We start from the raw sequence: 16,441 nt of genomic DNA on the forward strand, positions 1-16,441 counted from the left end.
CAATTGAATACAGCTCGTTTTTCTGTTTATTCAGCCCTGCTTACCGCCGCTTTGATGAGGAGTTTACTTCGGTGGCATGCACTTCTCGGCACTGTCCGAAAGCGTACTTTCCCAATTGAGCAGTTGACACCGAATGTATCGACGCACTCGGAAATAGATCGTTCATTGTCCACATATGGCAGTTGATGGCGATTCCGCGCCGATTACAGACTGCCATGCAATCTGTCAGCCACGCTTTCGACCGTGGCGTACACGTAACAAGCCTAGCTCGTGTAGTCAGGGGGAGATGATAAATCATAGAATCATGGGGGTGTAACGAGGTACAAGCGGAGAGTGAGTGATATCGGATCTGTAAGCAATACTTAAGCTGCTCAGAAGGAGAGCCTGCTACATTGTGGTCAGGTGGAAGCGGCTGCATTTGATACAGCAACATTGTCTCTCAATCGCTCTCCTAGATGGTCTGCCTCACGACCCTGTTACTGCTGGCGCCCGGCGTCTATGCAGGTGCAGTCTTTGGTCGACAGGAACAAGCTGCCAACTCTAGCTGCAAAGCCATCCCAGGCGACAACACCTGGCCATCGCAGCAAGCTTGGGGTCAGTTGAACCAAACCATTGGCGGTCGTCTGATTGAGACAGTTCCCCAGGCGGCTATATGCCACCCAGGAGGCTATGCGGGTCTCTCCCAGAATCAAACAGCATGCGACTCACTAAAAAAGGAATGGGATTACCCCAAAGCATTGTAAGTGGCTTGGTCATTTGATCACTCAGCGTCTATTTGGGAAGCAAGCCGCTAACAGAAAGAATCGCATAGCCTATCTAAGGCATCCGAGATAATGAATCCCTTCTTCCAAAACACGTCCTGCAGCCCCTACTACCGCACAGATCAACCCTGCACGCTAGGCAAACTTGTCAGCTACGCTGTCCCGGTGGAGAGCCCCGCCGACGTCGTCGCTGCCATCAACTTCACGCAGACGCACAATGTACGCCTCGTCATCAAGAACACGGGTCACGATTGGCTGGGAAAGTCGACCGGCACAGGCGGCCTCTCACTCTGGACGCATAATCTAAAGGCCAAGCAAGTTTTGAACTACACCAGCACGCACTACGCAGGTCCTGCTATCAAAGTGGGGGCTGGCGTTACGGGCGGCGAAGCACTCACTCACGCGAGCAAATCTGGATACAGGCTTGTCTCTGGAGATTGTCCAACAGTCGGTTATGCGGGGGGTTACTCGTCTGGCGGTGGTCACGGTCTACTCAACAGCGTGCATGGTCTCGCCGCAGACAACGTTCTCGAATGGGAAGTCGTCACTGCAGATGGCCGACATCTCATCGCCAGTCCAGAGCAAAACTCTGATCTTTACTGGGCCATGTCGGGCGGCGGCGGGGGAACCTTTGCCGTTGCACTAAGTATGACGGCCAGATTGCATCCTGACGGTATCGTTGGTGCGGCAAGTTTAAGCTTCAACGCCACATCCGCCCCAAGTAACACTTCCTTTGTATCTGCGCTGAACGCGTGGTGGAAATTCCTCCCTTCTCTCGTTGATGCGGGTGCAACACCTTCTTGGAACGTCTACACAGGTCACTTCCTCGTCCCCAATACTACTGCGCCCGGGAGAACAGCTGCAGACATGGACACGCTGTATTTACCCTATCTATCCGAACTCAAGCGCCTCAACATTCCCTACACTTATACTTCGTACTCAGCACCCAACTATTTCCAACATTACAATGACACAGACGGGCCACTCCCATACGGGCCCTATCAGGCATCCCAACTTTTCAACAGCCGTCTCATTCCCCGCAACATCTCGGACGACCCATCCGAACTAATCGCCACAATGCTATCAATGAGCGCTTTCGATCCAGCCGCAAACTGGCAGTTTGGATGCCTCGGCATAAATATCAATTCATCATCCATTTCCAATGCAGTAACCCCGCACTGGCGCTCTGCCATCGCTATTTGTCTAGAATTCAGCCTCTACAACTGGACCGTTCCGGAAGATGTCATGGTGAAGCGCAGGGTGGATTTGGCGGCTGTGATACATCCAGCAGTCGAAAAGGTGACGGTGGGAGGGGGTGCTTATTTAAATGAGGCGGATCCATTGGTCTATCCAGAGGGAGATAGTGCAAAGTGGCAGGAAGCGTTCTATGGGAGTACTTATGAGAGATTGAGGGAGGTGAAGAGGACATGGGATCCGAGGGGGGTGTTTTATTCGTATTCGGCTGTGGGCAGTGAGGACTGGGTGCAGGATGGGGAGGGAAGGTTATGTAGGGTATGAGGGCTGCTGCTGCTGATGATGGGAAATGGAATGTATATCTACAGCTATCGTGGCACTCATCTTCTAGATACAATACCCATAGCTTTTGCTTCGTAGTAAGAATCAATATCAGACTCCGCAACAATCAATCGATTGACATGATTGATTCCTATATAGGTTAAAGAATTACTTCATTAGGCAGCCTTTAACCTAGATAGGAATCAATCATGCCGATCCGATTGATTGTTGCGGAGTCTGATCAATATACCCTAGTCAAACCCTCTATATTCACCCTCAACGACTCCACACTTCTCACCCAATTCCCCGTCCCAAACCACCCCAGCTCACATCTTTCCCTCTTCCCCGCACTTAGCATATTCGTCCAACTCGCACTCAACAATCCATAGATATTATCGTTGCCGCACTCAGACACCCTCAGCTCCGCCGGCATCCCCAGCAACCACTTCATCGTCTCGAAATGATGCGTTATAGCCAGCACCAAAATCTTGATTTGAAGCGAGACTTCGTGAACAGGTAGCCCGGCGAGGTTAAGCTCAGGTAGAATCTGGAGGGTGGATGCAGCGGCGCTGGAAGAAGATGACGGAGAAGAAGAAAGCGAATGCGTGATTAATTCGAGGGCAAGATTGGAGAGAAGGATGTTGAAGAGGTCGACGATGCGGAAGAAGCATGACGTTAGGTTGAGGACACAGAGGAAAGTGAGAGTTGGCGGGGAAGTAGTAGTGGTACTATCCTGATGTTGCTCGGCGCTATTACTGAGGTGTTGTAGGATATGAATATAAGCCTCTGTGATCTGTAACACGCCGCCGAGTGCGTCGGATATACTGGGGCAAGAGTTTTGCACCGAGGTGTCAGATGTGGTGGTTTGCCGGTGGAGGTGCGTGTTTAGTTGCCGGCAGAGTTCGAGGTTGAGCTGGGAGAGCTGCATATCGCCTTCAATTTGTTGCTGCATTTCGGCGCTGTATCTCCCAGTGTTTGCTTTTTGGCTGTCGTGCAGCGAAGATGGAGTGTCTGTGGGATGCGCGTTCTGAGCGGTCCCGCACAGATCAACCAAGATACTGGGGTCGTGGTCTTTGTATAGCGATGAATCCCAAAGACCTTCCAGATTTTCATTCGGACTCTGCGATATGTTTCCGGGGTCGAAGTCCGGAAATGAAGGGAACACATGATGTTCATCAAGGAGCGACCAAGACTGTGCATTCGGCTCTTCTGTCGCTGGACCCAAGTTTGTCGAGCTTATCGATAGGATGCTTTCTGGTGTCGGTAATGAAGTTTCCTGCATTACCCGGGTATCCGAGCCGGACTCGCATAGTGTGCTGTCTGTTGGCATGCTGTGTTTCTGAGAACGGCCTCTCGGTCTTGTGTAACTTGTCACACAAGGGATACCCGCGCGGAGACACCTTCCGCAAGCTTTTGTATCATCGTCATTAGCGGGACAGCGCAACTTTTGCTTCCTACATCGGTTGCACGAAGAACGTTTTGATGTTGCGAAAAAGGAGATTGTTGACATAACAAATGAAGGGATGAAGGCTAGAATGAGTACAGATAGATGGAGGAAACAGAATCTTGAATTCTAAAAATATCGGTGTTTCTTTAGTATAAAAGCCCAGACACTTTGATTTGGAGTATGTACGTGTTGGAGAAAGCGAGACGATCTGCTTGGGATCTGCCTAGGAATGCCATGGACTTTACTCATGTGTGAAGTGCGTTTGAAGTTCTTAGCGTCTCCAGGGCTGTGTTCGCGCCAAGCGGTCACCGAAGCCCCACGTCTTGCGACGAACGCGTACCGGTATCTCCATTTGCGAATACGCGCCTAGTAGACCGGATTTGTTCCAGTATCGATAAACATACTCAGTAGAGCACGTATTCGGTGCAGCCGAAAAAGTTCCCGTTGGGCGCCGCAAATTCGCGATCAAAGAGAACCACTAACGTGTCCGTGCGCGTGATGCGCGGATTCGCGTGATGCGCGGGGAACACCATATCCACTACTTCAAAAATGAAGCTATTAAGCCACGTATATAAGCTGTTATTATACGAATTTATAGAGGGGGAGTAATTAGATGCTTGCGATCAACTTGTACTATCTATATTTTGATGGGAGGTTGACGTTGCGGCCACGTGATGTGAGCTTTGATGGAGGAGCTGGAGGCTCTTCTTGAACTTGAGCACCAGCGCGAGCAGCCTCAACGCGTTTTTGACGCTTGTTGTTCGATGAGGTAGCTGCTGAAGCTCTCCTCTTTCCCTTTTGGGGTAGTTGTATAGCTTTAGCAGCGTCTCTCTCCTCCTTCTGGCGCGCGCGTTCAGCTGCTTTCTCAGCTCGCTCAAGCTCCCTCATCTCCTTGAGTCTCTGCCTCTCCACACGCCTCTCCTCGAGCTCATCTTGACGCTGCAGTCGAGCCTCCTCGCGCTGCTTCTTGGACCGTGCTTTTTGGAGTTTCTCCTCCGTCTCATCTCGCTCCCGTACTGCTTCTCTAGCTCGAGCCTCACGCAGCTTGCGAGGAGACCAGAAGACAGAGCCACCGTGATACTCCTGGCGCTGTTGAAGGTCAAGAGCTTTGCCCTTCTTCCTGTGCTTCTTTTTATGTTGAAGAGCCTCCTTTAAGCCCTCGTTCTCATGCTTTAAAAGCTCATACTGCACAGAGAGATGGTGAACGCTTGAGCGCAGCTTTCTTGCCTCATACTGATGGCTATCATTAACAGCAGCTCGTACTAGCCGATCGAGCTTTCTCCAGTCATGATCAGAGAGCCCTGACGATGAGCTTCTCTCAGCTTCTGGCGTGCTAGCAAATCTACGAAGGATAACGTTGGCATCCATCGGCCAGATCCCAGTGGCTTCGAAGGCCTTCAATATGAGGCTCTCTGTGAAGGAGGATATCCAGGCGCTCCAGAAGAGCGGGAAGAAGTCCCCTTTCTTGATTGGAATAAGGCCTTGAGCCTTATGGAGATGGTTAGTGAGCTCGTTAGAGTAGGCTTGAGAGAGTGGCTTGAACAGCACTACATCTAGCGGCTGGAGCGTATGGGTCGAATGGGGAGGAAGGATCATGAGGAGGATCCTATGGCGATCGCAGTACTTAATAAACTCCATCGTGAGGTGAGATCCATGGCCATCAAGGATGAGCAATCTCCATCTACCTGATCGTTGCTTTGTAGAGCGATCAAACACCTGCTCCAGCCAAGCTAGGCCTACGTTATCATTTGACCAGCCTGTTGGAGATGATGAGACAAAGACCTCATGTTCTCCTGCCTTGATATCTTCTACCCAACTCGATCGTATAGCTCCATTTTTAGCTGCGTAGATAAGGGCTGGAGGCAGCGAGCTCCCATCAGCGCAGCAGCAGGCCAGGACTGTCAGAAACTCGCGTGATCCATCCTGGAGAGATGCTCGAACCTCCTTCTTCTCCCATTGACGCCTGCTGAATATCCTCTTACTTCTGCCTATCAAGCCAATTAAGAAGCCCTTCTCATCCATATTGTATATATCTCGAGCCTCTAGGTGATATTCGGTGATCTTTCGATGCAGCAGCTCGAAGTAGAGTCTATACTTTGACTCAGAATCAGCCAGGTGGCGCGTACGATCCATGGCGCTGGTCCACTTTGAGATGAGATGGATCTCGTGTCGGTTGATGAAGCGAGTAACCCAGCTCTCGCTGAGCTGCTGATGGGCTACTTCTGATGAGAAATTCCTGATCATCTCTCGTGTAGGAGGAATGCCTCGCTTTGTGAGCTTTTCGATATATCTCACAAGCTCTAGCTCTTGTTGTGGGTTGAGTTTCTGCTGGTTGAAGTTCTTGTCTCTTTCTGAGCTTGTCTGGCCCTGGTGCCTTCGGGTCAACGTAGATCTCACAACACCATGCTTAGCAGCAATTTTAGTATACGAGAACTGTTCTCCTGGCTCTAGATTTTCAATATCTTCAATCGCAGCTTGAATTGGGTCCATATTGGTGGAGTTAACGTGTGTTGAAGGTGAAGGGGTTTGACGTGTTTTGGTGTTCCCCGCGCATCACGCGAATCCGCGCATCACGCGCACGGATTCGCAGCGCGCACGCCGAACACCAAAACACTGAAACACCTACAAACTTCAACGCGTCATAACTCAACCAGCATGGCAGCTATTGACAAAGCGTTAGCAGCAATCGAATCGGGAGAGCTTGGAGATAAAATTGTATACCAGCAATATGCTGATAAGTACAACGTATCAAGGAGTGCGTTGAGCCGAAGACACCGAGGCGTTTCACGCTCGAGAGCCGACTATACAGCCGACAAACAATCCCTCGCGCCACATCAAGAGCTAGAGCTTGTACGGTATATCACTAAGCTTACCAAGCAAGGCCTACCCCCTACAAGGGAGATGATTAGGAATTTCTCATCAGAAGTAGCCCATCAGCAGCTCAGCGAGAGCTGGGTTACTCGCTTCATCAACCGACACGAGATCCATCTTATCTCAAAGTGGACCAGCGCCATGGATCGTACGCGCCACCTGGCTGATTCTGAGTCAAAGTATAGACTCTACTTCGAGCTGCTGCATGAAAAGATCGCCCAATACCACCTAGAGGCTCGAGATATATACAATATGGATGAGAAGGGCTTCTTGATTGGCTTAGTAGGCAGAAGCAAGAGGATATTCAGCAGGCGTCAGTGGGAGAAGAAGGAGGTTCGAGCATCTCTCCAGGATGGATCACGCGAGTTTCTGACAGTCCTGGCCTGCTGCTGCGCTGATGGGAGCTCGCTGCCTCCAGCCCTTATCTACGCAGCTAAGAAAGGAGCTATACGATCAAGTTGGGTAGAGGATATTAAGGCAGGAGAGCATAAGGTCTTTATCTCATCATCTCCAACAGGCTGGTCAAACGATGACGTAGGCCTAGCTTGGCTTGAGCAGGTGTTTGATCGCTATACAAAGCAGCGATCAGGGAGATGGCGATTGCTCATCCTTGATGGCCATGGATCTCATGTCACGATGGAGTTTATCGACTACTGTGATCGCCACAGGATCCTCCTCATAATCCTTCCTCCCCATTCAACCCACACGCTCCAGCCGCTCGATGTGGTGCTGTTCAAGCCACTCTCTCAGGCCTACTCCAACGAGCTCACTAACCATCTCCATAAGGCTCAAGGCCTCGCTCCAATCAAGAAAGGGGACTTTTTCCCACTCTTCTGGAGCGCCTGGATATCCTCCTTCACGGAGAGTCTCATATTGAAGGCCTTCGAAGCCACTGGGATCTGGCCAATGGACGCCAACGTTATCCTCCGTAGATTTGCCAGCACGCCAGAAGCTGAGAGAAGCTCATCATCAGGGCTCTCTGATCATGATTGGAGAAAGCTTGATCGATTAGTTCGAGCTGCTGTCACTGATAGCCATCAGTATAAGGCAAGAAAGCTACGCTCAAGCGTTCACCATCTCTCTGTTCAGAATGAGCTTTTAAACCATAAAGTAGATGGTTTAGAAGAGGCTCTTCAACATAAAAAGAAGCATAAGAAGAAGGGCAAAGCTCTTGACCTTCAACAGCGCCAGGAGTATCACGGTGGCTCTGTCTTCTGGTCTCCTCGCAAGTTGCGTGAGGCTCGAGCTAGAGAAGCAGTACGGGAGCGAGATGAGACGGAGGAGAAACTCCAAAAAGCACAGGCCAAGAAGCAGCGTAAGGAGGCTCAGCTGCAGCGTCAAGTTGAGCTCGAGCAGAGGCGTGTGGAGAGGCAGAGGCTCAAGGAAGCGAAGGAGCTTGAGCGAGCTGAGAAAGCAGCTGAACGCGCGCGCAAAGTTGAAGCTCAACACCAGAAAAAAACTATCCAACAAGCTCAACAACGCAAGCGTAAAGCCTCACAAGTAACCTTATCAAGTAACAAGCGTCAAAAACGCGCTAGCGCTGCTCACGCTGGTGATCAAGCTCGAGATGGGCCATCTGCTGCTCTACCTAAAGTCACATTACGTGGTCGCAACGTCAGCCTCCCGCAAAAATATAGATAGTACAAGTTGATCGCAAGCATCTAATTACTGCTACACCACGTTTTAATCAATATTGAGCTATTGTGTGGCGTTGTACAGCCTCATTCTTGAGATTGAGCAGATGGTGTTCGGCGTGCGCGCTGCGAATCCGTGCGCGCTGCGCACGGGCACGTTAGCCTGCAAACGAGAGTGCATGGCAAGAACGACATGGTTGCGAATGGGGTACTTAAACACGATGATCTCGGAAGATGCACGCACACTGTCCCATCCGCGAATCCTAGTCACTTCCGTGCTCGTGTCAGAGGTGTATCTACACGAAATACACGTAATTACAGTAGCGTACTTGACGCATATAAGTCTAACGCGACATTGTCGTACAGTCAGCCCCCTAGTCTCCATACTTGATAGCGTGTTAGAGGTTTTGTAACTATCAATTAACTTACCATTATTACCATCGTGCCCTAACCTCTACTAGCACGCAATATGTGTCCCTATAATGCCCATATAAAGTTAGTTCTACGGTTACCTCCGCCTAGCATACGTTTTTCTTTACAAGACCTGGACCAGGGATTGACTATATAGTGCTGACTGAACGTAAGAGCTTGGCGCGGACTTCGGTTCTACTCGGGCCATCTTGTTTGGGAACTCTCGTCACAACTGAAATGATGGTCTAGGAAATTTCCTACTTTTTGTCCAATGTTTCGATGGAGTTCCGTAAATGCGTAGCATGGTATGATGCACATCTGATGCAGTGCTGCTAGTCATCTTTGTCCATCAATTAATTATCCGTAAGCTGCATGCAATCTACAAATCGGTCCGTCCTATTGACCAGGATCTTGGCGCTAACGCGTCCTGCAGGTGCTGCGGTATCACCATCCCACTCCCATAGTCGGATCTCGCATTTGTGTCAGTGCTATGTGGCGTGTTCTCGTAAATCTGAAAATGTATCTCAGATCGAGAACATTGTAGAGAAACTTGGAGAGAAAGAGGTACAGTACTAGGTCAAAAGTTTTGAACCGCCAAGCTACACTAGCACCCAATCAACATCGCGACGTGAACGTTCACCACCCATTTTCTTAGCCATACTTCATCAAATTGTGTAATTTTTATAGCAATCGAGGCACCTACATCTAATACTTCGTTTGCAAGCCTCTAGCCTTCTTGCATGCACTAATACGGCGCGGCATAGAAGTAATGAGGCGCTTGATTAGTGCATTTGGTATGCGCTGCCAGCACTCCTGCAACGCCTTGCAGAACCCATCCTATTCATCCTGAGCTGTAACTAAGTTGTTATACTGTGGGTAGTGCTTATACATCATCTTTTTCAGCACCCACCACATATGCTCAATTGGGTTAAGGTCCGGTGAATAAGGAGGCCAATCAATGACGTTGATGTGGTGCTGCTGCATGAATACCCGCACCTTGCGCGAGGTGTGTATGCCAGCGTTATCCTGCATGAAGTATTGCGAACGCCTGTACTAAGGCAGCAGACCTTTTGTCAAGGTATCAATGTAACTTTAGGCGGAGTAGCCACCGCGGGGAGCATCAGAATCACGCTCCATAATGACTAGTTTGCTGCGGCGTGGGTAGTCGCGTTCATCTAACCATGTGCAACCCCACACTATCTGTGCCGGCTTCCTGGCTGTACAGCACTTAGTTAACATCTCCTTCTTCCATTTCTCCTAAGAAAAACGAAAAGCCTACTCGTTATTTGCACCAGAACCCTTCTAAACGGAGCACTCGTCGCTGAATTTAACCGTACGGCGGCGCTAAAGGAAGTTTATCTACCTCCTACAGAAGCTACGTCGTTTGGAGGCATATATAGAGGTTAGTTTTGGACGCTTTTTGCAGCGATATTTGGTTATCGTACGTCGTTTGAGTACCCTGTACAATGTGGAGTGGCTGGGAGGCTTCGTAGTAGTGCCATCCGCGTTCACAAACACTCCATCTTTAGCGAGCTTTGAGTACTTAATCTTTGGTGCAGCGCGTGCTTTCCGGTATATGATTTTTTCCAGGCGACGCGATAGTATATGAGGATGCCCACTGCGAGGGCGCTCCTCTATTGTGGGTGTTTTGGTGTAGGTGCGGATGGTATATTTGATCGCGCTCTCGCTTCGTCCGAACTCCGCTGCGAGCTCCCGCACCGGCACCCCCTCCTCACGCTTGGCGATGATCCCCTGGCGATCTGCAGGACTAATATTTGGGCCACGACGCACATTTTGATCTATTTCTTGTCCAAATCGGCGCTGTGGAGGCATAGTTATGACGCGTTGAAGTTGTGGTGTTGGTGTTGTGGAAGCGGGGTCGGCAAAATCACGGTTCAAAACTTTTGACGCGTCACTGTATATTATTATTATTATTAACGTGTTGTACAAGCGAGTGGGCCAGACAAGCGAGTGGGCCACCCCACCAACTTTCGCATCTTCAAAGCGATTTAACTCAACAACGCGATTATACAAACTATAGATATATATAGAGTAGATTAAGTAGTATCTAACTATCCTTTTTGCACGTACGTAAGTCATGCCCAGTCTCTTTACACCTACTGCAGCGCCTTTGAGCGCGCTGGCTAAGGCCTAATCGCGCTCCTCCTTGACGCTCTTCACAAGCAATCTGCTGGTCAGCCTCATTTTGAGCTAGTATATCCTCTGCAGCTCCCTTTGTTAAGACTCCACGCTGCTGTAGTCTCTTTTTCTTGCGCTGCCTACGCGCTGACGCTGCCTTGTTGGCTCTCTCAAGGCTGGTGATCCGATCGCGCATCAGCTCAGCCGAGAGCATCATCACCTCAGCTCCCTTCTTGAGCTGGTTAATCGCCTCAATAATCGAAGCTGGTGATGAGCTCTTATGCCGGCGCACGCGCTCGCGTATTAGACTTGATTGAGACTCAAGCTCACGTACGTTGCTCGGCGTACGAGCCTCCCAGGGAGCCTCTGGTAGAGCAGCTGGAGTAGGCGTACGCAGCTGCACATCGAGCTTTGATAGAACAGCATCTGGCTGTAGAGGAACAAGGCCTGCGCCGCGGAAAGATGATTGGATATTGGCTGGCGTGAACGCTCGATCAAATGCTGCCTTGAAGGCCGGCAGGAACTCAAGCTTGGTGATGTGGTTGATGTGGTGGCGGATCAGGCTCTCCACCTCACGGCTGTACGCCCGCTTCAATGGCGAGAAGCAGCCAACATCAAGCGGCTGGAGTAGGTGAGATGAATGAGGTGGCATACAGAGCGTGTAGATGTTGTTCTCCTTGCAGAGCTCTTGAAACTCAAGCGACTGGTGGCTCTCATGGCCATCAAGGACAAGCAGGCGACGCGCGCCTACAACACGAGCCTTTGTGTAAGCGTTGAAGTGCTTTAGCCACTCAACTCCTAGCTTATTGTTGGTCCAGCCATTGTCGCTGACTGCGATCGCCCAGTCGCGTGGGAGGTCCTCATACCAAGCAGATAGGTGATACTGGCCAGCAAAGATGAGGAACGGTGGGACTGACCAGCCAGCTGCGTTGATCGCAGCGATCAACGTCACCCACTCGCGATTGCCTGGCTGGATAGTCTTTGGCCTGCCTCTCCTTTCTGACGCTGTCACGACAAGCTGAGTTGTAATCTTGCCCATCATAAAGCCAGTTTCGTCAAAGTTGTAGACATCCTCATCGCAGATGCCGTACTTGGCCTTCGTCTGCTCTACCAGCTCAAACCAGCTCTTGATTAGTACAGGATCCTCACACAGAGCTCGCTGCCTATCGTACGCTCGATTGAAACGCGTCGTGAGACTATCTGTACGCTTGACAAAGTTGGCTGGCCAGTGGATACCAACCTGGCCAGCGCCACGTGCAGCCAGCAGCTTATCAGCCATATCACGTACAGCTTCGTACGTAGGCGCAAATCCACGCTGATCTAAGCTAAGTATATGGTTAACAATCACCTCCTCTTCTCTCTGTGTGAGCTTCCTTGAGTTGGGCTGGCAATCGCGTCGGGCAGGCTTTCCAGCGCGTCGGCGCGTAAGCGTCATTCGGGAGACTTCGAACGTCCGCGCGGCATCTCTATGAGACTGAATTTGATTCTGGTTAAGAGCTGAAACTGCCGTGTGTATATCATCTTCATAAGAAGCTTTTTGGGATTGTTTTGGTAGAGGCATTGCGTGCAAAGGTGAGGTGGGTGATCAAAGTTGGTGGGGTGGCCCACTCGCTTGTCTGGCCCACTCGCTTGTACAACACGTTATTCCATTTGAGTCCTTTTTCAGTCAGAGACTATGTAGGACTGGGCCGAAGGCCTTTCTATCTGGTTTTGTTTATCGTACAGTTTGGGTATTTGTTTGGCTATGGCAGTTTAGGCTTGCTTCTAGCTAGATACTCGGTGTCTAGCTAGTGCCTGGTGCTAAAGAGCAGTTTGGTGAATAGAAAGAGATGTAGCAGCGGGCTCTTATGGCAAAGGAGGAGGCAGTGTTTTTAGTTTTATACAGTGTCTCTCTGTGGCGTCACTGTATAGGCGAGATGGAAAGAAAGAAGGAATAACGATATTGAGGGGGAACAGCTTACCGATGGCAAAGTGATGATGGTCCCGTGCGTCTATTCTCACACAGGCTCATACACTGGCACAGCTTCGGTCGACTGTACCACAGAGCCCCAGCTTTTTCTAACAGATGCATGCACTCGTGATGAGACCCAAGATATTATGCGCCTTGGACGAGCGAGCTGAGGAATTCGCAGATTGATGACCAGCAGTAGCTTGTTGTATCTCCTGCTCTATTCGATGTGGCTTTTTGCAGTGTCTGGACACAGCAGCGGCACGCATGAGTCTTGCTGTGGATGGTCCTGGACAGACTATCAGAGCCGCATGTTTTCAACAAAATACCGGGGAAAGCCGCGTGCACGGAACATAATGATTCACTGCTGGTCGGGAAATCGACACGATTAGCCTAACCCGAAAAAATGGCTCGCTGTGACACCGTAGCGGGTTGCGGGTAGGGAACAAGTGCCTGAATTTGGTAAGCTATGCTTACCGGTGTATGGTACGGTCAAGAATGATAAGCCTCATCTGGCCTTGTTTTTCATGAGCGGTCTCAAACTCCCGCAATCGGCCGAGCCGCGATGTAAGGATAACCCCGGGCGTTCGGCGTAGTGGATTTTACGCCGAGAATAATGATTGGTAAGACATCTGAGTATGTATGTCCTGCCGTCTTATCCGGTCTCATTCTCTGATCTAGGGACAAGAATGATTCACCCACATACAGAATTGAGAGTAATCTGGCTTTGATCGCGGAACACGTCAGCAATGACGATTGTTACTCGATCTCTTGTATCCATCGTCTCCGATCTGCTTCCACTGGAACGCGATGTTTTCAGGCAAGTTTGACGGCCAGAGTTGATCCGGACAACGGACGAAGTGAACGTATTGTACACCCGGTAGGAAAGCCGTTAGGCTACGATAGCCAGGTAGATGCTCTTTCGTTATCAAAAGGCTCACAAGAATATTTCCGGTGAGTGCAGTAAAGCACACAATCCCAGCTTGATGATTGTTTCAAACGCCTCGCCAAGTTCTTGTACAATAGTCCTGCCGAGATTTATACAGTACTCGATATATTCTTCACCATCGGAATGGCGGTACATGCTGCCACTTCCGCATACAGATCAGATACATGGATGCATCATGGATTATTCGGACTAGCATGGGTGGAACGGCAGGAATCGTGGGGTGTCGGAGGCTTGCCGGAGAGACCCCGCCCCACATTAGCCTAGGCGTCGGTAGGATATTGCGCGAACGGCGGCTTGGTACGAAGGTAGTGACGTGCTTCGATGAGAGTAGTTATATTAAGGACCGAAAGAATTCCAAAAAAGGGAAGATGATCGAGCGAAGTGTTATTAAGGGTGGGTAGGTGCCGTTAGAAGTAAGTGCGGGGTCATGCCGTGACGCACCTCGCCATCGGGAACTTTTCTTCTGCTTCATCTAGCAACGCCATCTGTCCTCTTCCATCCAGGCGTGAAGAAGCCACGTCCCTGATAATCATATCTCGATACAGAAGTCTGTGAACTGAGATCTGCGATACACAAATACGCTCTCGTCTTCAACCTCACCCAGCGGAACCAGCCGACTCAAAAGCTATACCCCAACGCTCGCAGCGTCCACTTGCCGAGTCAACTCGTAAACGGATCCTTCTTCTTCGATGAATTTCTCTCTATCTCTGTATTCCCGTCATCTTCCGGAGCCGATGACTGCGATAAGTGGTCCCATTCGTCGTCATCGTCGCAGTGTCGAGGGAAACGCGCGAAGCCTGTGGGGCTGAGCACGATCGGAATTGTATCGCCTGAGTTCAAGGTGACCATATCGACCCTAGTTACTGGCTTGGGTGATGAGCGCTCTGACAGCATCTCGGAATTGTTTGGTAGTTGAGGAATGGGTAATCCGCGAGTCGCGTGGTAGACATCGATAGAAATGCGTGAGTGAAAGGCATCGGGAGACTGTTGTGGAGTTTCGGCGGACTCCGCGGTGGGCTCTATGGGCATTCTTCGCTTTAGAACTGTTTTGTAGTCGTTCGCACACTTCTCCATGAGTCCTCCCGCGAGCCTCTGATTTAGCAATGATTTTGAGGGCAGGGAAGCACATTTGTTGGCCTGCACTGTTAGCAAGAGCCCATCCTTTTGAGTTTCGACTGCTTACTCGACCCTGTATTAAATTTGCTGCCTTCACTTCAAGCCTGTCCGTATCCTGAGTTGCTTTCGACAACGGCTGATCCCAGTGCAGCGCTTGATTATTGTGTTTCTTGATAGCTTCATCAACCATTTGCTTGGCCTTGACTACCAAATTATCCACTTCTTCTATCTCCTCCTTGGTGATCAAGGGGCGTCCGAGGTGTCCGCCCCCCGAATACCTGGCCTCTCGCTTTACTATCATGACTGGATTTTAGGGGGTGATTTCTCTGACTTTAGTGAGTTGATACTGGAATTGAGGCGAAAAGCAAGTTTTGGAGCAAGGAAACGCAAAGCGCAATAATGAAACGAAGATTGGCCATGATGATTCATATACTATGCGTCCTGGAACGGCGCTTGCGTCGGCAGCGAAGCCACTCAGTCACTACTAGCCAATGTCAATGTGGTAGTCACCAAGGGAACAAGTCACCACAGTAACAGACCAGGCGTGAATCCCCCAAAGCTAAGTAGAACTGGTGTGAAACATATCAAATACTCCTATGGCGCGATACGAGGGTATTCACACTTCTGGTCTGTGACATCATTGTCAAGGGGTTCCTTTTTGGTTCATGGACGATGCGTGGAAGCTTTTACGTATTCCAAACCTTGGAAGTCTCGATAAAGAAAGATTTACTATTGCAAATATATAGAGCTGTAAATATGACGACTATAGCACCCAGATCGAAAATGATGAAAGGTATAATGTGAGGCTTGTACGGCTATTCATTCATTGCATCATCTGAAGACACAGCGAGCCCCAGAACCTAGCTATCTAACAACTCAGAAGGAACCCTGACACATTTCCATCAACATTCAGAACACCCATTCTCCACAGCATAACTTGAGCACAAAAGCTATATCCTATACCTTGCCATATCCAAGTAGAAGACAAGACGTGTCTCTGTTGGTTAGGCCATCTATTATTCTAGCCTAACTCCGGTTCAAAGCATTTTGGAACCACCGTCGGAGCTTACCATTCTTCTTGTCATGTCGATTCTTTTGTTCATCTGCCATAGACGATGTGCTGGTACTGGATGACTCGGCACCTGTAATGACCTGCGCATCTCCGGTTTGGGGACCCAGAGAAAGTGCATCCTGTAAGTCCAGAAGAAGTGGGGACTGAGCGCGGTGGTTCATTGACGCGCCTATGTTTGCTAGATAGGTCTCAATCTCTTGCAGAGAATCGTGGTGCGGTACAATAAGTTCTCCGGTAGAAGTTTGCGCATTGGACGCTATTGGCACGGTCTGAGTTGTCCGCTCAACATCATTCCGAACTGATACCGAGGCCAAGTCATTGCTAAGGCGCGACTGATCCTGCGGAGGTGATTGAGAAAGCTCGGTGCTGAACCACCAATCAATATTATGTGTCATGTCGTTGTCTTGAGATAGAGGTCGACGTTGTCGCTGGATGATATCGGAAGGGGCGGTAATAACGAGTCCGCCTGGTGCAATGTCATCGACGAACCCGGAATCATGGCCTTGTGACGACTCTTCCTTGATGATAGCTAGCCCACGATGCACCTGCTGCGCCGGTAGCTCCTTCCGCATTGCGTT

At 50.0% G+C, this 16,441-nt stretch overlaps 7 protein-coding genes across 7 annotated transcripts; 2 read left to right on the top strand and 5 right to left on the bottom strand.

Annotated features, from left to right (window-relative positions):
• Positions 1-455: 455 nt before the first annotated feature.
• On the top strand, positions 456-2,279 carry PtrM4_093460 (GlcD, FAD/FMN-containing dehydrogenase; the record flags this gene model as incomplete). Its single annotated transcript, XM_066107044.1, has 2 exons — positions 456-739; positions 812-2,279. 2 exons carry the CDS (start codon positions 456-458, stop codon positions 2,277-2,279), a joined length of 1,752 nt encoding a protein of 583 aa, XP_065962712.1.
• Positions 2,280-4,356: 2,077 nt separating this feature from the next.
• Positions 4,357-6,213, bottom strand: PtrM4_093470 (uncharacterized protein; the record flags this gene model as incomplete). Its single annotated transcript, XM_066107045.1, has 1 exon — positions 4,357-6,213. One exon carries the CDS (start codon positions 6,211-6,213, stop codon positions 4,357-4,359), a length of 1,857 nt encoding a protein of 618 aa, XP_065962713.1.
• A 165-nt stretch (positions 6,214-6,378) lies between these two features.
• Positions 6,379-8,235, top strand: PtrM4_093480 (TolA, Membrane protein involved in colicin uptake; the record flags this gene model as incomplete). Its single annotated transcript, XM_066107046.1, has 1 exon — positions 6,379-8,235. The coding sequence occupies one exon, from the start codon at positions 6,379-6,381 to the stop codon at positions 8,233-8,235; it is 1,857 nt and encodes a 618-aa protein (XP_065962714.1).
• Positions 8,236-9,994: 1,759 nt separating this feature from the next.
• PtrM4_093490 (uncharacterized protein) lies at positions 9,995-10,472 on the bottom strand (the record flags this gene model as incomplete). Its single annotated transcript, XM_066107047.1, has 2 exons — positions 9,995-10,002; positions 10,085-10,472. The coding sequence occupies 2 exons, from the start codon at positions 10,470-10,472 to the stop codon at positions 9,995-9,997; spliced, it is 396 nt and encodes a 131-aa protein (XP_065962715.1).
• Positions 10,473-10,707: 235 nt separating this feature from the next.
• On the bottom strand, positions 10,708-12,339 carry PtrM4_093500 (uncharacterized protein; the record flags this gene model as incomplete). The annotated part of the gene is made up of 1 exon (XM_066107048.1): positions 10,708-12,339. One exon carries the CDS (start codon positions 12,337-12,339, stop codon positions 10,708-10,710), a length of 1,632 nt encoding a protein of 543 aa, XP_065962716.1.
• A 1,996-nt stretch (positions 12,340-14,335) lies between these two features.
• On the bottom strand, positions 14,336-15,092 carry PtrM4_093510 (uncharacterized protein; the record flags this gene model as incomplete). Its single annotated transcript, XM_066107049.1, has 2 exons — positions 14,336-14,812; positions 14,859-15,092. The coding sequence occupies 2 exons, from the start codon at positions 15,090-15,092 to the stop codon at positions 14,336-14,338; spliced, it is 711 nt and encodes a 236-aa protein (XP_065962717.1).
• A 725-nt stretch (positions 15,093-15,817) lies between these two features.
• Positions 15,818-16,435, bottom strand: PtrM4_093520 (uncharacterized protein; the record flags this gene model as incomplete). The annotated part of the gene is made up of 1 exon (XM_066107050.1): positions 15,818-16,435. The coding sequence occupies one exon, from the start codon at positions 16,433-16,435 to the stop codon at positions 15,818-15,820; it is 618 nt and encodes a 205-aa protein (XP_065962718.1).
• Positions 16,436-16,441: the final 6 nt, after the last annotated feature.

This window comes from Pyrenophora tritici-repentis, chromosome 4 (assembly GCF_003171515.1).
Source record: "Pyrenophora tritici-repentis strain M4 chromosome 4, whole genome shotgun sequence".
NCBI classification, from domain to species: domain Eukaryota; kingdom Fungi; phylum Ascomycota; class Dothideomycetes; order Pleosporales; family Pleosporaceae; genus Pyrenophora; species Pyrenophora tritici-repentis.